This window comes from Panthera uncia, chromosome X (genome assembly GCF_023721935.1).
Source record: "Panthera uncia isolate 11264 chromosome X, Puncia_PCG_1.0, whole genome shotgun sequence".
Classification (NCBI taxonomy): Eukaryota; Metazoa; Chordata; class Mammalia; order Carnivora; family Felidae; genus Panthera; species Panthera uncia.
In genome coordinates this window covers 69,253,431-69,280,174 of record NC_064817.1, presented here as the reverse complement: position 1 = coordinate 69,280,174, position 26,744 = coordinate 69,253,431, and the positions used below count along the sequence as shown (strand labels likewise).

The window sequence follows — 26,744 nt, the reverse complement described above, 5'->3', positions numbered from 1 at the left end:
AATACTGCTTTTAAATTAGAAATATGTAGAGGAAAACATGTTTTTTTTTAATTGTTTTTCAATATATGAAATTTATTGTCAAATTGGTTTCCATACAACACCCAGTGCTCATCCCAAAAGGTGCCCTCCTCAATACCCATCACCCACCCTCCCCTCCCTCCCACCCCCCATCAACCCTCAGTTTGTTCTCAGTTTTTAACAGTCTCTTATGCTTTGGCTCTCTCCCACTCTAACCTCTTTTTTTTTTTTTCCTTCCCCTCCCCCATGGGTTTTCACTCTTATGTGGATCCTGAGAAACTTAACAGAAAACATGTTTTTTAATGTTATTTTATGACAGGTAACCGTCTCTCTTCCTGTACCATCTCTGTTCAATCCATCCCACACTGCTCTCAGATTCATCTCTCAAATGGGTTCCTGTTATGTTTATTGCTACCTATTGTATATTTTTTACCATAAATTTACTGTATTATGGGCTTAGCTTTCTTCCAAAAAAAAGTCATCCAAAGATGAAGAAACATTCCTCCCATCATAACATAATGAATTCTCATGACATGGCCTAAAAAGTTCATTAGTTGAGTTTAACTGCATTTGCATTTATTTTAGTGCATACTAGCTACCATAGCTCTCTGATTTAAATAGGTAAGGGAAGTTGTTGATGAGGCATAAGTCAATTCTAATAATTTTAATAAATATGCCCAGATATTCTAGGCAGCCCTACTATTGCTAAATCAGTGTATTTGCCTTCCTGAAATTCCTATTTCCTGTATTTCTCTAATGTATCATGACTTAAAACAGGGTCCCAGGTCTGTGTTCTCAGTTCTGTTATTGTTAATTTAAAACTAGAAACTGTAGAGAAAGATCACAATTTAACTGAGATAAGTTGAAAAAGGGGGAAATCTCACATGGACATTGTGAGTCAAGAGAAGGGACTTTAAACTATTAAAGAGCTATGTTTCAGAATTATTATCAACATCTAGACATTTAATATATAAACTTATTTCCACCCTTCCCAATGATAGCTAACTACCCTAATACCTTTCTTTTTGTGGGGAATAAGCTTAGGAATCCCCCAGACTTACACCAATGGGTTAACAAGGCATAAAGTAATACAAAGTCATAAAATGCTCACACTCGAGTTTGAGTAAACCAGATTAGCACTCCATGAATAGGGGTTGCAAAGACACCCAAGAATAGTAGGGCACAAAAATGCTTGGAATAGGGAGGTGCAAAGGCACCCCAAAATTGAGAGGTAGAGGCAAAGGCCTGAAATAGAAATGGCACAAAGATGCCCAATACATAGGAATATGAAATGAACAAGATTAGATATTTAGGGTGAAAACACCCCAAATTTAGTACTATAGCAGAAAGCTGCTTTCACAGGGGAATAAGGCCAGGTTAGGTAAATTGGTGAATGGGACTATGGACTGCAGTGTTGCAGGCAAAACAGCCCAGAGTGGAGATGGTTAACAAAATAAAAGGTGCCTTGTCAACCCTGAGGTTATTTCCCCTGTCTCATCCCCTAGACTAGCTAAGATAAACAGAGGTGCTTCCTCATGTCTGCTGTAAACAACTTTCCTCCAGACTGTCTGGCACCCGGATTTTGTTTTGCATTAACCCAAACCCCTAACCACAAATATCCTCAAGACCCCCTTTCCCTCACGTCCACAAGTTAATGATCACAAATTCATTGTCCCTTTGTGCACGTCCATAACCATGTTTGTAATATTTCTGATCCTAATAAAAACGGGACAAGGACCCTTATTTGGGGCCTTGTCTTTTCCCAGACATTAGCCATCTCTCACTTTAAACCTGCACCCACTCTTTTGCTGGCGAAAAGAGAACTTTAGACTTAGAGTCTACGACATCTTTTTATACATCATAAATTAGCTGCACATATTATTCCAGAGAGAATTGAATCATGTGAAATTTTTAAAACATTCAGATTTACTTTCAGTAACTCATTGAGAAAGAAAAGCAGATGTGTTTTTTTGTGTATACACTGTGTGTGAACACACATGCATGCACATGAGTTCAAACAGGAATGAATCCATGCTGATTAATTTTATATTACCAGTAACACCTGATGGATTTCTATTATTTTTTAATAATGAGTGTCTTAGCTGTGTTTATGATTGGGGGTAGTTTCCTCCATGAAGTGCAATTTGAAGTGGCAAAATTTTGCAGTATCAGTTTTGTGCTTTCCAATACTAAAATCTGTCTAACAAAAAAGTAGCCTTGTTGGCATTATAATTGTTCAGATGTTAACTGTGTGCCTACATTGAGGTATGAGGCTATTGATGGTATTCAAAGATCCTCCTACTCACCTATTAATCTAAGATTCTATTATAAGCTATTTTTTGAACATCATCCACAGAGTCACTTTTCCCTGAGTAAGAAGGCACAATATTGGTATTTGTTGATGGAGGGGGGCTTTCATGACTAAATCCCCTGACATTCATTTGTACATGATCAGTTGGGAAGCGTGACAACAATTGGATCTCCAAAACTGTTAGGTGCTTTGAAAGATATGGGAACATCCTTATACTAGAATTATAATTATATATGAAGATACTATGATTATACACCTATGGAGGTAGGAGCAGTTGTGTTCCCCCACTGTTACTGCATAAGCAGTGAACTTGAGGTCAGAGTCTCTGAAGTTTTCATGCAGCAGATCATCTAGCCAGTCTCAGGATGAATGAAAATTGTAGGATCTCCACAGAGGGGGGAATGATGTAACATTGATCTTCCCAACACTAGAAGACAGTTTAAGAAAGAGTTGAAATACAGGGAAACCACTGGCCTGCAATGAAGGAATCCCTATCTTGTACCAGCTCTTTTCTCTAGGTTAATGTTCTTATGCTGATGAGGGAGGTAGTGGTGAGGAGGAGGTTGTGGAAGGGTAGTCAAACATTTGCATTGAAATGGAAAGCAATTCTATTCCAGGAAACATGAAGGTGCAGGGTGGGCTTCAATCTCAATGTTTTCCTATCCCATTCCATTCTCCCCAGAAAGGCCAATGAGTGAACTTCAAATAACCAGTAGATTCCCATAGGTGCTTCTACTTCCCAAGAAATCCCACCAGTCCACCAGACTCAGATTCAAATTGACCCAACAATATCAAGCCAGTGTGGATAACTGCTACCAGATGGGGTTAAACTATAGTCAGATTTGGCACCTACACCCCTGGGAGTTGGGCAGCAAAGGGCACAGGCTTCCTATGATCATTACATTAAGCTGTAAATAATGCAACACTGCATATCATGTGATTGACTATTTGGTACCCTTCTTATCGTGTTATGGTGGGGGGAGAAGTCGTACTACCAGAGCAGGCCTGCTTAGCCAACAAAAAAAACCCATAGTGGCCTTTCTCCTCTAGAGCAGAGAAAGAACTTAAAGTCTCTTCAGTACTCTTTAAACTTCAATAAACAAAGATGGTGAGAGGAAACATATGGAAGTAAGCAATACGGTTCCAAACTAGAAGACCTAAAGTCTGTGGTGAGCCAGCTAGAAATACTGTGAAATACAACACAACTTTTACAAGACCAGGTGAGTAGCAGAATGTGTAGGAATAACTGAGAGGTTCCTTATTGAACAGGAATTTGGATGGACTCAAGGATTTTAGTGGAAATGAACCGAAGAGAAAGTGAAAACATTTTAGATAAAATAAGGCAGGGCCATGGTTTCAGTTTGTTTTTTCATTGGGCTTTTAAAAATTCTGGCCTTGGTTTTTCATTAGGCTACAATGAATATTTGGATGTACAGAAATTTCTTTGGGACATAATAGTTAGATGCCTTTTCCACTTTTTTTTTGTTCTCCACTGCAGGTAGTTCTCAAGAAGAAACTTTTTAAAAATAATAGATGTTCAGAAATGATTTTCCAGTCTTTGCTTCACTACATTCTTTTTGCTTCCCAGTACAGCATTTCCTCCTAAAAACAGGTTCACTAAGCACACACAGCCAGGAAAAGGCAATCTAATATGACTCAATAGAACAACTGAGGACACGGATATTGGCCTGTTTAAACAAGTGAACTGAAATAAGATGTATGTTCATATTTGTTTGGAAAGAACCAAACGAAAGGAAGCTTTGCAAACACCAACCTAGTTCCTGAATTTTGATTTGCACTATGACTCTACTTCAATGACTGCAGTTGGAAATTTGAAAATAAAAACTCAGTGACAATTGACAAAGTCAAAATGCTTTTATTTATACTGAAGTTAGCAAGTACATTTTTAACAAAGAAGGTGTACTTTAACTTAATATATGATAGAACAGAGAAACCATACATGTTTCTAATCTCTAACACACTACTGCATTTTTCCCCTTAAAATACAAAAAGCCAAGCTGAATTGAGCATAGAAAAGCATCAAATATGGTCAGGTTACTTCACCCATTAGGACTTAGCTCATATTCTTAAACTGATCAATTGAATGCAAGGACAAAGTTACATCATTGCATTTAAACTGTACACATGTTCATTTTTTAAAATGTAATATAGATTGAATAAATGCTTCAGTAAACAAAGCTTTGCTATAAATGCAATTGAAATAACTCCATGTTGAATAGTTTCAGAGATAAACTGGAATCAGAAGCATCTTCATTTATGTAAAGCCAGCGAGGACCTTTCATGCTAAATAAAACTGTTATGCCATTGCTAAACAGTAATAGCTACCTCCTTAAACAAGTTAGTTCTTCTGAGAAATAATTCTCATATGTGCTTAAAAATACTGAACTTCTATTTTCAGGAATCCAAATAATCTGATGTAAGAGACTTGATTTAGATTAGTAAAATTTAAAATTTCTTAACATTTCTATAGGTAAAGTGTCAGTTTTTAAAGATCTTTCAAGTTTTTTGCTATAGTGTCTCCACTTCCCACAGCACTGAAGACCTTGAAGACTGATAAGACTAATTTCATAAACCGTGATGTTTATAGTAATCCACATTAATTTTGCTTTTTGTACATAATGGTATGTTTGAGATCCCTATGGTTTACCACAACAAGGAAGAAGGAGTGTATGGTTATCATCTAAGGTAATGATAGCATTGTACATTTATAACTTCCCCTCCTCAGCTTAACCCTGAAACTGTGTATACTGCATGAAGGCAGACTAATTATGAGCATCAATTTAACCACGTGTTTGGTCAAACCAGTATCTACTTAAATGTTGACAATCATAAGAATCCATACCATCCATATTTGTTTCTCTGGATAAAAATTATATTTGGAAACAATTTTCAAACAGCAATTCTACCTCTTTTTGTGTAACCTTGCTCTCTTCCATAGCCATGGCTTATGGGCTGAGTCTCTATCCAGCTACCTCATAACAATTCACCTTTTGTCACAAAAGAAGAATCAGGAAAGAAAGTATGGATGTACAAATCCATTACCCATGCTTAAGAAACACCTAATGTACAAATCCATCCCCCATGCTCAAGAAACACCTAAAGTCTGTGTTTGTGAGTCAAATGTATCAACTTCACACATGAAAGAGAGTACATTATCATTGTTGGACTGATATTTCTAGTCTAAAATATTAATTCAGTCTAGTCAAAGTTTAGCATTGCCAGGAGGAAAATATACACTTTTTATGCCTTGTGTATAAAATATTTAAAATATTTATTCTTTCTCTATAGAGGTATTGTGGTGAGTCGCTGGAATTTTCTGGATAATATCTCAGAACCAAAAATAAAGGTATGATAAGGTAAGAGAATAATAAAAGTCTGTGTTAGATGATCTAGAGGGTCAAACTTCATTAAACGGCAACCAGATATTTTGCCAAAGAGTCTGTGGAATTCACCTGAATTTTTCCTAGGACCAGAAGAAAAATAGGTTGAATTTGGGGGAATTGTTAAGTAGTCTGTCAGCCTGAAGAATTGCTTAGATTCCTTTGTGGCATCTGAGCACAGATATTTGATAAAATTCACCAGATACCTGCTCAATTTTCCATTCTACCTCATCTTCTGTACACACAGCTTAAAGGTCAAAGGAAAGCTCTTCAGCCTCAAGTGGAAAATGGTCATTTTATCAGGATTGAATTTTATACAATGTAGCTAAAGCTTAAATCATGCAATATAAATTGTGAACATTACGAACACGAAAGCAATGGAAAAACAAAATAATATCTTATAGAAAAGGTCCATAAACCCAGTAACAAATAGTAAAAAGCAATCACCATTTACCCTTTAGAAAAATGGTTTCTTAAAAACCTCTTTTCTTTATTATGTTTAATTACTGCCTTTATAAAAACAGACAAACATATCTGCCCACAACCTTCATTAAAAGTGCTGGTTTACAAGGCCTATCAGGAACTATTTCCACAGCAGCTCAAATCCAAAGAAAAACTAGGCTAACAAGAAGAAGACAGTATTAATATGAATCAATGTTTCTACCCAGAATACAATAAATTAAGATTTCATAGTAGTAAAATTTTTCTCCTAATTTGGAGGAGAGTATCAAAATAGATTCTTGTGCAGCATGCTGTATAATGCTGACACAGATTCTGTTATTGTTTTACATATGCCAATACTGAGTGATCATCAGGAAAAAGCCAATATTGACCTGCTAACTGATACTGATCCTTGGAACAATCTCAAAGTTTGCCACATTTCAATTTCAAAATACATTTTAGCTATAATGAGTGATTAATCATTTAGTAGTAGCTGTCAAAGTAAACTCTTAGATAAAAGAAAACATCTGGAACCATAAATAGAGGAGAGCAAAAGCTGAATTTCAATCCAAACCCAGCATGCTCACTTCATTAGGAACAGGAAACAGCTAATTGGTAATTAAATGTCTCATGTTTTTAACAGGATTTGTACTTGACTTCCAAAAGAAATTCTATAATATGCACCCTAGATATAAATAAGATTAAAGATCAGGAAAAGCAACCAACAAAACCTCTCTAGAGGAATGTTATGGAGATTGGAAATTTATAAGGAGTGATACACAATGACATCTGGGAAGAGCTGACACAGTTTATTCCATTAAGATTTACCAGATAAGTAAAAGGATGAATGTGACATACACAAAAGTGACCATTAAAAAATTGGCCCATATAGTCCTTCCATTTATACAGCACTGCATGACATGGACATGCACCATGGCACAGGAGTCTGAATATGAGCTTCTGCTGATCAGTTATGTTTAAAAGGCCATACCAAGTTGTTACAAACTCAGAAAGTGTGAGATTGGCCTTCTGTGTCATACATCTTAAGCTTATGAAAGGAAAAAGCTAAAATAAGGTGTTACAAAAAGGCAAATATGTGGGAAAGGACTAGAACAAAACATATGAGGATTTCTTATAGTTCAATCAAAATGAATTAAACATATCTATTTGTAAAAAGACATTAGTTTGTTTTTATGCTGTTTGACTATCAAATAATGAGACGTTTCTGGATGTTATATTTTTAGTCATAACTTTTTATTATTAAATTCAGATATTTGATATTAAAACAAGTTTTAAAAACTTTATTTGCCTCTGTCCATGACTTGTTTCTGATCTTATTTCACTGAATTAGGTTAAAGTAGCACACCTACTCTACACAAGAAGACCGTCTACAGACTATCAAGAGCACAAGAAGCCAAATTCCTGTGTCTTAGAAGAAATTTTTTCAGAGTATGGAATGACTGAAATGTCACATTAATATTAATTAATGTAACATTTTAAAATGTGTAGAGTAGGTGGTCATTACAGCAGAAATTGCATGTACTTCCACAGGGAACTGATTATTGGAGAATGGATTAAACACAGAATTGGCCTTTTACATAAAAAGAGTGGTGCTTTTGCCACATCAGAATTTAATTCTAGGCAATTGTAAAAATAACATAACAGATTAGATTTTGTTTGGTGTAAGGAGGGCATTATAGGATGAGACATAAAATAAAATAAATAAAAAATAAAAAATTTTTTATCACTAGATGCCACTTAACACATTGGAATACTGCTTTATTAGATTCTTAAGAGGCATGAACGCAATGATGACAGGTATTGCCACCATAATGATGACAGGTCTTTAGTCATGTCTCCATTAAGTAAATGGTTAAAAATATTTGAGGGAATTTCCTGGACAATTCAGACAAATGACCCATTTGGTTCTAATTACTGGAACATCTTAGGCATCTGGTCATATCTAGATCAGGAGGTGAACAACGGAAAATAATCATGATGTTACCGATCCATCATATCTGCCTTTTTCCTTTCTTATGTCTATACATTTTTCAGTCTGGTTAGTTGTTGATTAATTAATAAAGAGGAAGCAGGATTGGAGATAGGAGGAGAGCAGAAAAGAATAAAAGGGGTATTTTTAGTAGCTTGGCTATATTTTTTATTATTGCCTTCTTTACAAATAATGAATGTGCTAGTAGAGATTAAATGACTTGCTTTACCATCAACAGATCAAAGGAAGAACTAGGTATGGTAAAATCTACAAACTAGATTTGTCTATATTCCCTTGGAGAACACTACAGGTAACGTGCTTTTTGTTTGTTTGTTTTTGTTTTTTTTTTTAGAAAAGTGAGCTCCAAAGCAGTGATAACAAATATTGGTCATTTGCACAAATGCGTTATCTCCTCACATACTTCCTATTAAATCCCAGGTCAGGCAAATATAAAGCTATTTCATAGTAATAACAGCTTAAGTGGGTCTACATTTAAATTTCTGTCACACCATTTAGAAATAGCATTTTCTCTGTCTTAAAAATTCTAGCACCTGCTTACCCCACTAGGATGCTGTGTGGGTTACTGTGATAACGTTTATGAAGCACTATGAGCTCCATGGAAGAAAGGGGTTATAGAAGTGTAAAGTATCATGTTCTATCATCATTATGATTATTCCTTAAAAACTTGTGAAGCCCATTCTCTGGCACATTTTTCCTGTGCGTGCAATGTTCTATTTATCAGTAATGAACAAATAGTAATTGAAGGTTCCATATTTTAAGAATTTGAGTATTAATTCTAAAGAATTACAGCACAAGATAAGCAGGTAACTGCTACAGCACTCTATTCGTGCTTATGATCAGTTGGAGTCCCGTCATCAGTGTTCAGGCTGCACAGAAAAAACAATAAGACCTGGTCAAAATTTCATTACAACAAAGAAAACCTAAAATTTATTCAATGAACTTCACTGAAAACCACAAACTGGCTTTACAGTATTTTTTGTGCTATATATGTTCAAGAATTTAATAAATCTCTGTGCAATAAATCTATTATTTTATTAGGCTTATCCCTTAAACATATATTCATTCATGTGAGTTTTATTCTATTAAAAACAAAATTACACAAAGGTGAGCAAAACTGTAGATTTACAGTAGTGTAAAGTTTAATCTTATTCTCTACAGGTGATATTGACAATATAAAAATAGTATAAATGATATTTTCTAACTCTAAAATATTCTTATGAGCCCCTTGTGCATGTGCTACATCTTTACAAACTGCAGTGAAATGAATTACTAGCCTAATAAGCAAGGCATTTAGAAAGGTTTTCCCCCCTTTATAATATAAAATGTGAATATAGATCCACACCATTTTCTCTGTGCCAAAATCTTTACTAATAATTGCAATTTCCCCTCAGGATGAGATTTCCTTCCCTGACAGAATGGTTATTTATAAGTAACTTCTCATTGTGTATTTATTTATTTTTTTTATTTGAGTATAGTTGGCACACAATGTTACAGTAGCTTCAGGTGTAAAACATAGTGATTCAACATCTTTATATATTGTGCTATGCTCACTACAAGTGTAGCTATCATCTGTCACCATACAAGGCTATTACGATATCATTGACTGTATTCTCTATTCTGTGCCTTTTATTCTTGTGACTCATTCATTCCATAACTGGAAGCCTATATTTTCAGGAAGCAAAGATGAAAGCCAATAAATGAGTCTATTATGTTTTTGAAGATTGAATTTATGTTTAGAGAAAAAATATTTTTCTTACCCAGGGTTCATGTTTTCTTCCAAGTGTTTCCTCACCACTTAGTCACTCATATAAACAATGGGATTAAGGAGTGAACTTGTGATGAGCACCAGGTGTTGTATGTAATTGTTGAATCACTAAATTGTATACCTGAAACTAATATTATACAGTTTATTACTAACTGGAATTTAAATAAAAACTTAAAAAAAAACATGGGATTTTCTTAAGAACTGATAGGCTTCATCACAGGCATACTTTGGGCTATCAAACATTTATTTTGGGGTAGTTACCTTACTTTTTTCCTTTTTTTAATTTTATTTATTTTGAGAAAGAGAGAGTGCACACGGGCATGAGTGAGGGAGGGGCAGGGACAGAGAGGGAGAGACAGAATCCTAAACAGGCTCTGTGTTGTCAGCACAGAGCCTGACATAGGGCTCAATCTCATGAACTGTGAGATTATGACATGAGCGAAGATCAAGAGTTGGCTGCTTAACCGACTGAGCCACCCAGGTGCCCCTGGGGTAGCTACATTATTCATGAATTAATGGCAATGTTTTATAAATGATTTCTCCAACTAAGTATTTAGTTTCATGTTTTATTTAAGTTGTTTAATTAATGGGCACTATATTATTTGGCACTAAATAAGATCACATCTGAAAGGCCATGTTTTCCAAACCTGAATAAGAGAGAGATAAAACACTGTGCTGGTTAATGTTCCACTTCAGTCTTAGGTTCAACCCAAATTAAATATTCAATTAATTGTATGAGATCTACTTAAATTGTGGAAACTTGTTCAGAATGTGGCATTCCCAAATCAAATAAGTGATAATAGTTTAGGGTCCAGTTTGTCATTAGTACAGTAGTAAAAATACAGAGCTACTAATCTGAAAGTAGGGAAAGTACACTAATGTAAGAAATAGGAAGATAATAAAATAGTACAACATTTTATTACTTTTTGTCTAGAGAAAGCATTGCTTTAGAGTTATCTTTAGCAGTATCTGGTGTTGATTTTATAATGTGGTATTTTAAAAAATGGAAGTTTCTTGAAAATAGTAACCACTTGACTTTATTAGCCCCCCCAAAAATTTCTGATATATGCTTTAATCAAAACAAAGATCAGTATAGGCTGTCTTTTCTTACGCACAGTGGAATATCAACCTCTCTTGCTCACTTTTAACTCACTTTGTTTTTTTTAATTAATTCTTTAATATACCTTTTTCCCCTTTATTTAATTTCTAGTCCTTGTAAGACCAACCTTAAAAGGTGATTTATTTCATTCATTAAAATATTAACTCACTTATTCATTTTTTATTAAGCACTTGCTACATAAGGCACAGTACTTGGTGTTCTGAGGATAAATTATGAAAATATATTTGCCATAACTATATACTGAAGAGAATGTTTTAAAGCAAGTTTTACACATCAGTTTTATGCCGAATATTTCACTCTTACTAAAATCTACACATGGAAACACAAATAATAACGTCATATATATTTTATAGGGCATAGTAATAATGATATCTTGTATTTATCATACTTTCTGACAAGTATGGATCTAACTTTCTGATGAGGATGATTAGGCAAATATAATTAATATTTTACTAAAATTAAGGCAGAGAGAGGTTGAATGACTCTTCAAGGTTAGTAACCGAGTTAGAGAGTAAATAATTCTGACTACTAGATTAGTGCTCTTCCTACTACTTCATTGTGTCTCCCACAGACCAGTTATAAAATGTCAATAAAATCACATGTGTCCAGTACACAGACCTGCAACTGTTGAGCCACACTAAGATCTAGATGTACTTAAATTCTACTTTCCTGCAGAGAAGAGAAACAAAAAGAAAAAAGAATAAATAAAAACTAGTATCTATGGAACATTGATTGTTAGGAAACATACTAAGTCATTCTAAGCACTTGTTTCACATGTGGAATTCCAGATTCGTTCACTACTTATCATAGATAATTCCATGATGAAAAGTGGTAAATTGTTTATGTTTCTATGTCATTCCTCTAAAAATCTAAAATTAATTATATCACCCACCTTTCATAAGTAAATAAGGTATAAAATGTTTCGTAAAGGTCAAATTTATTTGAGTGTTGTTTAGGATGCATATTGCAGATATTTTAATTTAATACTTAAAAGTACAATTAAGGGGCACCTGGATGGCTCAGTTGGTTAAGCACCCAAGTCTTGATTTCGGCTCAGGTCATGATCTCACAGTTGGGAGATCGGTTCTTTCTCTCCCTCTATCCCTTCCCCCTGATCATGCTCTCTCTCTCTAAAAATAAGAAAAGCAAGAGTACAATTAAGTTCTTCTTTTATAACTTTTAAGTATTCCTTTTGTATGTTAAACTAATAGAAAAACACTAGAAATCTCTCATTTCAAAGGAATTAAAATGTGCACTCAAAATATGGAGGAAAATGAAAATGAAAGTAATGGGAAGACATTAATGTTTACTTGAACAACATTAAAAATGACCACATCCAGCATTTCCCATAGAGGGTTGAAATACAGTTAGCAGGAGATTGTAAGATTTGAGTTGCAGGTTTTGCCTCACTCATTTTAAATGGTTACTCACCAATGCTGAGATCAACATGATATCCATTTGTATTTTTAAAAATTTATTTGTTGAGAGAGAGACAGACAGAGAGAGAGAGAAAGCAGGGGAGGTACACAGAATTCCAAGCATACTCTGTGCTGTCAGCACAGTGCCTGATGAGGGGCTCGATTCTACCAACTGTGAGATCATGACCTGTGCCAAGATCATGACCTGAGCTGAGATCAATTGTGTGAGGCTTAAACTGACTGAGCCACCCAGCAGCCCCCATTTGTAATTTTTTTAAGAAAATAAGAGGACTTAAACATTTATGGTGCAATAGGGAAATAGTGAAGGAATGCTTTAAAAATGCTGTTTTTTTAAAAGAGAAATTGGTGAAAATGTTGTCCAAGTACCTATTTGCATTATTGAGGTAAAGTAGATTCCAGCTTCAGTATGCAGAATATTACTAATGTTAATTTTCAAACATTAAACAAGTGAATTATAAACTGTGGGGGTCATCAAATTAGGGGACTCCAAGGAGGTCTGTATAACATTCTAAAGAATGTTTCTCTTTGAAGTCACTTTAATTTCAAAAGTTGATTGTTATATGGCTATTATAAATGAGAAAGCAGTTCCCTATGGTGAACAAATAAAACTTTATGCTAATGGCCCATGGTAAAGAATCTGGCCTAAAGTCACATAATAGAGGATCTGCTAGGGTCTTGTTCTGATAGGATGATGTAAGTTTTGCCACAAATTGAAAATTTTCTATTTCTACTTCAGCTTCCCTATACAGTTATAAATAGAAAAGGGAGCTATATGGTATTTGTGTAATTTTTATAAGTACTACCCCAATCTCTGAAGTTTTAAGGCAGAAGTGATTAATTATAGTTGGTTTTAGACTATTTTGGTTAAGTAACTACAAATGAGAGAAGCCTTCTTCCATCTAGATCCTGCTGCATTGTTTTGCATAGGATAATATTACAGTTAAGATATATATCCTAGTTAGCTGACTATGAGAGATTTTTACAGTATAGGCTGAAAGTGATAATATCAATTTGAATTGATAATGAGAATAATGAGTGAGAGAGTTAAGATTGCTGTGTTTTAGAACCCATTATCAATAGCAAGCTAATTAGCTTTTCCTAGGCTACTTCCCTACTTATAAAATGGGTTAATCATACCTTTATTATTTATCACACAGGGATAATCCTGGTAGAGAATATATGTGTTAAAAATGGCACAAAGACAAAATCCTCTTTCTGATGGAATTGCTACTAAGCCTAAACTTGCCACATTTTGAACAATGGAACAGATAAACTTAGCCAAGTCTAAATAAAACCCAAAGTTTTCAAAGGGAAGGGAGACGAGGGAACTGGGAAGGGAAACATCTTGAATGTATATATTATTTGAATTCCTGGATCCAGCCATACCTGAATCTATCCTTGAAAGTTTCAGTTAAGTCACCTAATAAGTTGTTTTCTTAAATTAAGCCCTCCTCCACTCCATCCCCAAAAAAGAAAAGAATGGCACAAAGTTCACCAGGCTATACAAATACTAGATCTTACCTTTCTTTTTTTCACTATTCCATTTTTAGGGTTATCAAATAAGCATGTTAGCATAGAACCACCATACATTTATGTGGCTGCAACATAATTCTGCTTTTTTTCATTTTATTCTACTTTTTAAAAAAGTGGTGTGACAACAATGACATATTAATACAGGCTTGTATGAAAATTCTATGTATGTTTTTAGTTAAAACACAAATGTGAAACTGAGGAACATTCAGAGAAAGGTTTTCCCTTGGAATTTTCCACAGGCATATCTGGGTTTGGGGTGGGATGGAATGAATTTTTTTTATCTTATTTATTTATTCTTGAGAGAGAGAGAGAGAGAGAGAGAGAGAGAGAACAAGCAGGGGAGGGGCAGAGAGAGAGAGGGAGACAGAGAATCCCAAGCAGGCTCCACACTGTCAGCACAGAACACCATGCAGGGCTCGAACTAATGAAACCATGAGATCAGGACCTGAACTGAAATCAAGAGTCAGCCACTTAACCAACCGAACCACCCAGGACCACCCCCACCCCAGATGGATTGAATTTTATGCTTAAAAATGTATTGCATAAGTACAGAGGATGGAGCATAAACTAGTTAGGTAGTTATCAGAATTGAGTTAACCCTTCCTAGATTATAGGCAGAAAGACCTGCTGATTGATGAATTAGTTCTATAGACTTCCAAAATGCTGAGTAGCAGAGCAACCTTTTTTACCTTGTAACTCCCACTATCTTGTTATCACTACAACTACAATTTCATGTATTGTGTGAGATTAACTGGAAATTTAAGTCTTAGATCTGTAGATGAGATTTTAGCATCATCATTAGTGTGGCATCCGTTCAGTCATTGCAAATATTCTGATAACAATGCAATGGTAGGTGGTGCAAGCCATCCTTGACATACAAGCCCTAAATTATCAAGTAATGTAAGGTCTTTACATTCTCCTAAGAAAGAACTAAAAGGATAATGTGTGTTATCTGAAAGGTATTTCATAGAAAAACGTATGATATGGACTGGGATGTACTACTAATCAAGATAAAAAATCCGGTGAAGGATGAAGGAAATGAGAGAGAAATAAATACTTGCTGCTGCTTTAGAGAAAGTTACTCAAACCTTCTCTGTGGGGTGTGTGATAATTTTTTTCACTCTATATTGGCAGTTGTAGTAATGTTTCTCTGAGTAGTAAAAAGGCTCCTACTCTCAAATGAAGCATTTAAGAGGAAAGAAGACCCACTTACCACAATCTTTCTAATCTCTGACACCCTAGACACTTTACAAAAGATCATTTCGACTTTAAAATGGGAATATTAAAGTGCCTATGCATACCTTCCAACATAGTACAAGACATAAAAGGGGAGGACAATTAATGATTGATGAGGATAGGGCAGGAAGTAGTCTATGGAACCCCAAGAGAAAGATGTAGAGCACAATGTGGTGGGAGTTAGTAGAAAAGCCTATAGAGAAATTCTACCTTCTCTCCCTTTAGTTTTTCTTGTCATATCATATACATGGCAAGTAATATATTTGATTTATCTTTTCCAGTCTCCTTACTTGCTCCTATCATCACTTTCTATGCTATTATACAAAATTCTGAAATGACAATCTTAGCCCAAGTGTAATTGTTTTCAGTAAATATTGGCATCCTACCTTAAGCTCATTGGATAAATGTTATTCTAGGTTACCAAATGAGCAGCAAAGAGAGAATATAAGGAAGTTTCAAGGTCAAGGAAGGCTAGACATTGCTCAAATGGATTTTGAGAGAGTAGATGAGAATATACATATTCATATGTATTTCATAGTATAAGTATATATTAAAATTTCTACATTATAAATATATATTAAATTACACTGTAAGATATAATAAGGGTATTTTTAGCAAAGAAGTGTTAAAATTGTGTCTGCTGCTTTTAGAGTCAAATGACACTTCAGTTACCTTACCTTGCTTTTAATTCTTCAGCGGCATCTTCACCAAGAGCTGTATGGATGAGATCATGCATTTTGTATTTTACAATGGTTAGTGTATATTCTCTGACTAAGCTTTCACATTTTTTTGAACAAAAATGGTTCAGCAGGGAAAAATTTTTAGTACATTTATTTTTTGCATCAAATTTGGGTTTACTTTTTACATGTAGGTTGCACTTAATATCTACTTCTGGTGTGTCAAACATGTAGGCAAAAAAAAAGCAAATGTAAAAATTATTCAGAGATTAATATTCCTCTTGGAAAAGCAGTTGCTAGTTTGTTTTCTTTTCCAAAAACAAATACAATGACAGAAACAGAAGTAATGTGTCACTGTGCTCTTGCACTTTATGATGCTATCTCCCTTGAACTTTTTTTTATGATTTTCTTTTATTACTGGAAAGTCAGTTCATGAAGTCTGTTATGTTTTTTTCTAAAACTTAAGAGCTTCATATCCTGGATTTGCTTTATCTGTTATTATTAAGATGATGGTGTCAATTCTCAAAAATTTAAGAAACATGCACTGTCAACTGCACCAGTAGCCCCTAACAATGAAATACAGTCATACAAAAGTTAACTAAGGTATAAACATGCAAAAGGGGAAGTCTCCCTGTGATCATAAAATGCTGTTATTTTTTGTTCAGCAGTTCATGTTACTGCTGTTCATGCTAATTAATTAAAGGAGCTGTTGCCATAATGTGCAAATATGGAATCTGAGAAACTGAGAGGGCTTTTAGGTGTGCAAGTGAAGTTAAGTCAATCTGGGTGCGGGTAATCAAATATAATGAAATCACTTGTCAGTGCTAAGCTTGCAAAAACTATGAAGTTTGACTAGGGAGTAAAATGATTATATAACTAGATTTCCAATAGGTTAATAACTAAATGGCACAACACAGTAAAGAGAAAATATTACTTTGTTAGTTAATGGTACTGCTGTTCAGTCTTAGTTTTTATCAGTGCATTTGTAGTTGTGCTACTTTGTTTTTATCAGCAAAAATGCACTACACAAATGGTACTTGAATGTCATTTGCAAAAGTCATTTATCTGAAGGTGCATTTAATGATACCCATATGTTTATTTTATGTGAAACAGAGATTGGTTGATAAGATGGTTAATGTACTGTCTTATAAGCCCTCAACTGAGTTATGGGAATCTGGGTGGGAGAATGTTAGTTTATATGTTCCACCAAATCCTTCACCTCCAGCAATAGTGGACAGAGCCATCAGAATGAGTATGTATTCATTGTTTGATCACCTTAAAATATTCAGAAGAAGCTGCTGTAATAGACTGCTAAAATAAGGTATACAGAAATCCCTATATCAGAAGGTGGTTTATGCATAGATACCTTGTCTGTCAACCAATATTCAAGGCATAAAAGACATGAAATAACTAAGCTAAAGAGATTTAGAATACATATAAGAAACTTACTGTAAAGTATCTTTGTACTAAATTTTATGTGAAAATTATCATAAGACTGTATTACTTTTAAAGATGACCAACTAACATTCTTCCAACTCCTCTTTAAATTCTCTTGAGGATCTATCCCTTTGGAACTAATTTAATTTCAAAAGTGAGAGCACTAGGTGATTGATATATTTCTATCCAGCAGAGCTATTGACAACAGAAAGAGAAAACACTTCACTGATGTTAGAATTCTTTGCTGTGATAAAGATGAGTTTTGGAAATGGAATTTGATTGGCATGCATGAATTGACCCTCATAAGCAATATTAGGAAATAATCTTCCAAGGTAAAAAATGGGTAATTGAGAGAAATGGAAAGATGAAGTCAGTATCAAAGTAAGTCACAAAAGATAAAAACTATGACACACAAGAGCAAAACTATTAGAAAGAATGAAAAAATAATGGCTAAGTTTGTATTTTATGTTTTCCAGGTGTTATACATTTTCTGAAGTTCATATATACATATAAAAGTAATTTTTGAATTCTGAGCATTTTAAATAATAACTAATATTATCAGGATTTACAGGTAATTGTTTGAATTGACTGATTTTGTGAACTGCACCTTAAGATAGGTCTAATAATATTTTCAGGCATCTATTCCCCTGGCTAATATTTTTTTTTGCTCAAAAACAAACTTATTTTAGATATTAAATCGTGATTCTACTGTCATATTAACATGAAGCATTCACTCTAGTTTTCCATAAATTGATGACGGGAACTTTATCATTTACAGTGCTTAAATGCTATGCTGAGATAAGAATGTGTACTTTTCCATTTTTATCACATTTATCAAGAATATTATATAATATAACCTAAATGGTTGACATTCAGTAAGTAATTTCTAACACACCTTCCTTTGCCATATATTGACAATATTAACCAAAAATATTAGACAAGTTGATCTGTAATTAGAAAAATATAATAAAAGTTAATTCCATTGCTTTAAAATAAATTCTATCTTTAACCCTTTTAAAGGTACACTAATTTACTCATGTTTATCCAGCAAAAAGTAGAACTTTTAAAAGTATGCTTAATGAAAATAAATATTAAATGTTCTCTCCCCTAATCACAAATTAATATGCAAATGCCATCCTTTGCAAACTTTGTTAAAGTAAAAAAAAAAAAATGAGCCAAATGGAAGGCTTTTGATTTATATTATCCAATTGACCTCCCATGAGTAAGATATCTGTTTTTTGTTGCATGGAAATGAAATAACTTTAGGATAGTTCAAAAGCTTGTATTAATTCAGAATTGGGAAAGATGTTACTGTTGCAAATTAAAGGCATCATATACATTAAACAAACAGCAATTATTTGAAAATATAGGATTAAAAGATAATAAAGATAGAACCCTCTGATGGTATGTTTGGTTTACCCCCTCCAGTTCCAAAACTGACCTTAGATGCCACTCAAAGAGGGGGGCACAATCAAGCTCAATGTTCCCTAAAGACTGGGTTTATACTGATTAAGAAGGCATCAGATGCTTCAGGCTTATTAAACCCTACCTTGGCCCTGATATGTGGGAGCAACCTCAGCTAGTGGTAGCTTACAACTAGTGGGGTTTTCTTCATAAATTTAACTGTGGCAAATTGGACAAACACTGAGTCCCATCCAAATTGGCTTTGGTCACATAGACACAGGCTTTAAGTTAAAGGAAGAAAGCAGGCAAACAAAAGAGGGATAAGAAACAGCAAAAATTTCACTGAATGAAATAAACATTCATGCTTTCACAATTAGCAAACTTAAGGTATTTATTAGGTCTACCCAACTGCAGCAGAATCAGGCATTACCAGAAGATCCATGAGCTCTGACATTCTTTATTTTGTAAAAAATGATGGGCAACTCTACATGAATGAAGGTTTCTAAATTTCCTGAAGCTGCCAGATAAATGGTGACCCTCAAATGTATTTGTCAGTCACATCCAGTTTGTTGCCTTCTTGTAGATCTATTCGTTACACAGTGAAAAGGCAGTGATTAGTCAAACCTCTAGCAAGCAACATATCCATGGTTGTCTCCCTTTCTGAAGTTAAGAAATAATTTTCTCATGGAGATGCCTTTTCTTTTTTATTTGAGTGAGACATTTCTTCACATTAAACACGAAAGTAAATGTAATCTACATCCAAAGGGCTAGAAAACTCCATTAGAATCATACTGGAAAAACTCCAGTGGTTAAATTCGGTTTTTATTTTTAGATAATTTTGCACTCCAGTGAAAATCTATATTGACTTGTTTTATATATTTTCTTACTACTAAGTATTTTAAAATTTTTAAAGGATCTAAGCATTTATTGGAATCCTGAAAATCATGAGTAACAAGTTGTAGTCTTATTTCCATATTTAGACAGTTTCTAGTTATCCAAATTTAGCATCAGAATTTAAAGATTGATAAAAAATGTTGTCTAGAACACTTTAAAAATATTGATAGTTTGTTATTTTTCTAATTGTGGTTTTTACAAACCGTAGTGATATTTTTTAAAGTATACTATTGTACACTTCAGAAAGGTAAATTATATTCACATTTATGCATTTTTAGAATATGCCTAACACATAAATATACACCCTTTTAACAGCTAAACATACAAGAAATTTGCTCACATTGTATATGTAAAATTATTAGTCCCTATATATATAATCTCAAAAAACACATGAATACTTCTGCCTCTGCCATAAAGTAAGAATTAAACTTATTTCTTTTACTTATATAAAGAATATCAATATAGGAGCTCATGCCCACTTCATATCAGGCAGTTATAGAGAGAAGTATGCTGTTTACTGTACCTTGAATAGAGGTACTATCATGAGAAGTCCCATTTTTTTCTATTTCAATATCTGGAATTCCAGTATCTGAAAGAAGTGACACTTAACATTAAGGCACAATTCTGTTTTTTCTGATTCCATTTAAAGTGAAACCAGTACTTTGGTCCTATAGATAACACAAGACCTTGGAACGCATTTTTGTTTTTGTTTTTGTATGTCTATTTCTTTGTAGTGGTAAAAGGGAGGATTATAAACTGCAGCAGAATTCTACAATTTGGCATATATTTTAAAATATATAGTAAATACTTTTTTATTTCATTCTCTAGAGATAATTCTCATGAAAATAATCTGTCCATAAAAATCCCCTCAGACTATCAAGTAACATGCCATGGCTGTGGAATAAGATTGCATAAGTGGAAGTGCCCCATCCTTATGGTATATTTTTCATTTGTGAAATGCTGTAGATAATAAGATTATTTCTATGTTAAGTGTACTGAACACCAAAACACAAATTGTGGTTTGTGGTCTTTATGCAGTACTGGCTATAAGGGCAAAGGGACACATGAATTGTTTTTGAAAAAATTCAAGAAAGAGAAATAAGAGTTAGGTTTTTATTTTTAATTTTAAATATGAGATGTGATTATCTAAAAGTTATCCATATCCATAAAGTATAGCATTATATGAGCATTTGTGTATATATACATTTTCCTGGACACCCTTGGGTAATGTGATAACAGATGGCAGCATATCACCCAATGCCATCAAAGATTAATGTGAGAAGAAAATGATTTGAATACAAGGTACACATCATGCTGTAGAAACAGCTGTTTTTCCTTTATACTTTTCCTTTATACTATACAGCTTTATAGAAAAGCTAAACCTAAATGGAGTTTACTTATGGGTGGATCTTAAATATGTAAAAAAAAAAAAGTCAAACCATTTCAGAATGACAAGTTCAGGGCCTCAAATAATAATAATGAGTACACAGAACATATGTCCCATTGCTATTCAAGAAATGTTCCTTTTAAAATCTTTGATAAGCAAGGATTCTGGCTCCCACTAAGATGCCCCATTGTGTGAGATATTATTTACTCTTTCTTTACTGTGTCTCAATGAGGCATGGTTAGCATGAGCTAAAATAATCTAGCACTATATTTGTACTGATTGTGAGCACAATGATCCAAGACAGTCACAGTAAAAAGGGAATTGAACTTTTGGAAAGAAAGAATATGACTGACGTTTGTACAAAATTCTTTATTAATTTTTAATATAGGACCCTGAAGCACTCTTTTAGCTTTGTGTGTGTGTGTTATACATGTGAATAGAGCATGTATACATGTATGCATAAAATTCTTAGGCTTATACTTGTTACACATATCTATCAGTTAATATACACCTGTGTATTTAACATATCAGTTAAACATACAAGCTGTCAATGAGCTATGAAAGAAGAACCTGAATATTCTATGAGTTGAAATGATGTTGTGGGATTTAATAATTGAAAATGTAATAAAAAATTTGGAATTAAGAGATTTCATGACAGAAGCTTCTCTTCTCACAGAATTTCCAGGATGTACTTAGAGCATTCTTTTTCAACCAGGTCCTCCTTAAACCCTCAACACTGATGCAATCTACATTAAAGAAATCAGGATCCTATAATTCATTAAAATAGAGTACACCAAATATCAGCATATTTTAATATGAATGGACCTAAAACACTTACATTTTTTTAATATGAAATTTATTGTCAAATTGGTTTGCACCAACAGGTGCCCTCCTCAATGCCCATCACCCACCCTCCCCTCCCTCCCACCCCCCATCAACCCTCAGTTTATTTCCAGTTTTTAAGAATCTCTTATGGTTTGGCTTTCTCCCTCTCTAACTTTTTTTTCCCTTCCCCTCCCCCATGGTCTTTTGTTAAGTTTCTCAGGATCCACATAAGAGTAAAACACTTACATTTTATGTGCAATGATGTTATCAATATTACTGCTTCTACTGCAAAAGTCAGCAGGATTTCCTGTTATTCCTAGACTATTGTATCTCTCAGAGTAGGCATTATTTTGACACATTTAATTAATAATCCAAAGCATTTGGCTTTAAATGGATTTTTTAATGATTCTTGAGCAAAGCCCCTTCCTTCCTTCCTTCCTTCCTTCCTTCCTTCCTCCCTCCCTCCCTCCTTTCCTCCCTCCTTCCTTCCTTTCTTTTCCTTTTTCTTTTCTTTTCCTTTCCTTTTTCTTTTCTTTTTCTTTCTCTTCCTTCTTTACTTTCTTCCTTCCTTCCTTCTTCCTCTCTATCTTTTTTAAATGAGACATTACCTTTCAACAGCCTCAAGTCACCATCACTAGTAGTGGCTTGCTTAAGTGCTTGTTCCACTTGTTCCCTGCGTTTTGATTCAAATTCCAAGGCTTCCTGCAGTTTTCTCTTGGCTTTTTTCTCCTTCTTCAGACGCTTTTGCATGGTAGCTAAAACATGAAAAGGTAAATCGTTTGCAAAACTTTGGTAAATAAAATAAAATACGTTGCCAATTTTTATGTATTATAAACCATAGATACAGATACAGAGATATTTACTGCATATGATTAGCTTCTTTAGACTCCAATTCTCATTAGACTCAACCAGAGTGTTCAATCATGTGATTTACTTATTTTTGCTTTCACTTTTCCAGTGTGTATGCTTTATAATACATATACATTTATATGGCAGTGGCACTAACGGTAGAAAATCATTTTCTACTTTCACTAAGTACATGCATTAAATGATAGTATTAAATATTTGATAATTTTTTAGATAGAATTATTGGGATCCTGCAATTATTGGTTCACATCATGGTTCTAAGCATACCAACCTTCACAGTCTTTCTGAATCAGTTTTTAAAAATTAAGATATTGACATTGTGGTGATAGAAAAACATTCAAGAAGCATTACACAAAATTAAAATGTTTATGACATTTAAAAAATGTTAAAAGTGCTCACATATAATTAAATATTTTTATTAAACTAATTATGATACTAATTTAAGTTTCAATTATATTTATTTCACAGTTCATTGTCTTTCATATAAATGACCTCCAGCACCTTGAAGAGAATCAGTTACCCAACCAAGTAAATTTATGTTCATGTGAGTCAAAAATTCATAAGTCTGAAGTAAAAACAAAATTGGAAAACTTGAAACAATGACGCTGAGGATGTATAGTTTCTGTTATTTTTGATGAAAGATTATTAAGTGAGGCTGAACATAAAAATAGTTTACTATTATAATTATAATAATTCGTATAAAGTATTCAACCAATTATTCAAACCAGCAATCTAGATTTATTCAAATTAACATATAACTTAATGTCCTTGATAACACAAATGTTAGCTTCCAGTAAAATTATTGGTTCAAAAATATGCTATATGTTGATTCCCTTGAAATTTATAATTACATATGGTATAAACAATGTTACAGTGATGACAGATAGAAGCAAAAAAAAAATGTTCACCTTTAACTCAGAAGGCTGACCTATAGCCTGCATTGTTTCAATAATGCTAACATATGTGCTAGTTACTACATTATTTTTTTTAATTTTTTAAATATATTTCTTTAACTTTTTTTATTTATTGAGAGACAGAACATGAGCATAGGAGGGGCAAAGAGAGGGGGAGGAGACACAAAATCTGAACCAGGCTCCAGGCTGTTAGCACAGAACCAGATGCAGGGCTCGAACTCACAGAACCATGAAGTCATGATCTGAGCCGAAATCGAAGGCTTAACCAACTGAGCCACCCAGGCACCCCTGGTTGCTACCTTCTTAAAGGGTCTCATGACTGCCTGTAAATCTCACCGACAGTCCATATTGATCTGAATGATAACAACCAGAGAAATCTTAAAAAAGCAGTTTTATGAGTAGAAATTTGACAGACATTTATGATGTAATACTCCCTGCATGCCCCCTTCCCTTTGAGCATTAAGCATATAATCACCAGCTTCATACAGCAAAAAGTGCAGTTATTTCTGCCCATTGTCCTGTCCCATGCAACTTAAATAAACTTACTAAGTTGCACCATAAAATATCTCAAGAATTTTTTCTTGACTGCCACTCTCAACAATTCCATAGCAACCGCATATTACATTTTAAATTATATCAATAAATGATAATGACTATCATTTATTTAGAACTTACTATGAGCATTTTTCTGGGACTCTGTCTTATTACTTTCTTTAATTGAAAAAAGATAGTAATAGGGACTATATATATATATAATTATTATATATAATTGTTATATATAATTATTATATATAATTGTTATATATAATTATTATATATAATTGTTACATATAATTGTTATTATAAACAATTATATATAATTGTTTTACAAATATACACATATACATACATATATATAGTTATGTAGTTACTCTTCTTTCTATATCCTTGGACAGTTGTCATTTTTAACCATAAGATCAATTTCCCCCCCTCTTTCTTTTCAATCATATGACTTGAGATAAAGCAAGCATTCACCATTTGTCATAAAAAGTTAGTTATCCTGGGTATGAGATATTTAGGGAACTAGAAAGGAACTTACTTGATTTTAAAGCTCATCTATTGTAATAGATGAGGATACTGAGTTTCATAGAGATGAAGTAGATATTTTTTTCTAAATCAATGAGGATAACAGAGTAGTTTCATATAATTATGTTAGTTCTAGATGTAAAATGTTAAAAGCAATGCCTAGAACATAGCAGACAGTTGATAAGTATTAGCCAGTAGTAGTAGTAGTAGCAGCAGTAGCAGCAGTAGTGACAGTAATGATAGTAGCAGTGGTATTATTATTATATCATAATATGCTACATTAATAAAATGCAAATACTTCAGAATATACTTGATAATATATTGAATATTACATCTACCATGCCTATGCCTTTTTAAAAGACAATAGATATGATAGTAATTATAAAAATAGACTTTTAAGAGTCTATGAGAAGTTAGTAAATAGAAATTGTCATGAGCACATATCTAAAAGTTGGAAGCCAATTTTACTCTATGTAGTAGATATACATAAGTCAATTTGACAATGTTATTATATTTAAGATATAATTATTAGGTTCTTTAGTATAAAAAAATATCCTACTAAAAATGTGGTTTTTATGATGGCTAATCGTAATAATGTATTTTGCATACCAAATACCAGAAATAAATGATTTTTTCTAAACTTTAAAAAGACAGGTTGGCTTTTGCTAAATAGTATTTAATGACTTTGGCAAGATAATAAGAGCTTTAAGTCTGTTGTTTTTAAGATTTGCATATATGTATGTAAACTCTTCACACAATGTGAGGCTTGAACTTACAACTCTAAGATCAAGTGTCACCTGTTCCTCTAACTGAGCCTCTTTTCCTCATATTTTATTTATTTTTCGAAGAGGTTAATTTTTTTTTCTTTTTTGAGACACAGAGAGAGAGAGAGAGAGAGAGAGCACGTGAGCAGGGGATGGGCAGTGAGAGGGAGAGAGAGAGAATCTTAAGCAGGCTCCATGCTCAGCATGGAGTCCCATGTGGGGTTTGATATCATGACCATGAGATCATGACCTGAGCCCAAATCAAGAGTCAGATGCTTAACTAACTGAACAATCCAGGCACCCCAAGAGGTTTAATTCTTTTTAAATGCAGTGACTGACTTTATATTTTGAGCTGGAATAATAATTATTCCTAGGTCTTAAGTAAAATATACAATAAGTTTTTAATTACTTGCCAAAATTTTTGGAGTATAATATACTACCTTGGTATAGTGTAAAGTAAGTGGATTTCATTCAACTGGAATTATTCTTCCTTGTTCAGGGAGGCATTATCTACATGTGGATTTTCTCTCCCTTTCATTGACTTTCCTTCCCATTCTTTAACTATTTTATTTAATTATTACTTTGTGACTCTTCCGTAGAAGAGTAAGTAGAGAACAGAAGAAACTGAATGAAATTCACAATCATCACTTTTGCTGCTGTTTAGTATTTTATGGTAAATATAAGGAAAAGGTGGAGATTATTGGCTGAGTTGAAGTTTTAAATTTTCTCTGGTTTTGGAATAAACTAGTCTCTTTATCCATATCTGTATATAATTTAATGGATACCCACAGTTGAAAAGTTAATTCTATTTGTGAACATTATTTCTCCATTCTCTCCCTTTTGTCTCCATCCGTACTTATGCTACCCTAGTTCAGTCCTCATCACCATTGCCTGAATGAGAGCAAACTCCTTTTACATACTTTCCTTGTTTCTAGTTTTACTTCAAGCCCCCTCTAATATATTCTCAACACCAAAGTGATCTAATTGAACACAGACCAAATCATCCCCTTGCTTATCTTTGTCTATTTTCCATCACCTATAGGACAAAATCCAAGTTAATCTTTTGCATGGTTAAAAAATGTCCTTCACAATTTAGCTTCTACACTCATATTTTTTTAAGTTTATTTATTTATTTTGAGAGAGAGAGACAGAGAGAGAGAGAGAATGCACACACATATGAGTAGGGGAGGGGCAGAGAGAGAGAGGGAGAGAGAGGAGAGATTCTCTCAAGCAGG

General features: G+C 33.6%; 1 protein-coding gene across 1 annotated transcript in view; it reads right to left on the bottom strand.

Moving 5' to 3' along the window:
* Positions 1-19,331: 19,331 nt before the first annotated feature.
* The window catches only part of DACH2 (dachshund family transcription factor 2), a 772,461-nt gene continuing 765,048 nt past the window's right edge, over positions 19,332-26,744 (bottom strand). Inside the window, exons 11-13 of the mRNA XM_049643267.1 lie at positions 22,508-22,654; positions 20,211-20,276; positions 19,332-19,378 (exon numbers count right to left, since the gene is read on the bottom strand). Coding sequence (XP_049499224.1) covers positions 19,332-19,378; positions 20,211-20,276; positions 22,508-22,654 — 260 coding nt within the window. The remainder of the gene's footprint in view (positions 19,379-20,210; positions 20,277-22,507; positions 22,655-26,744) is intronic.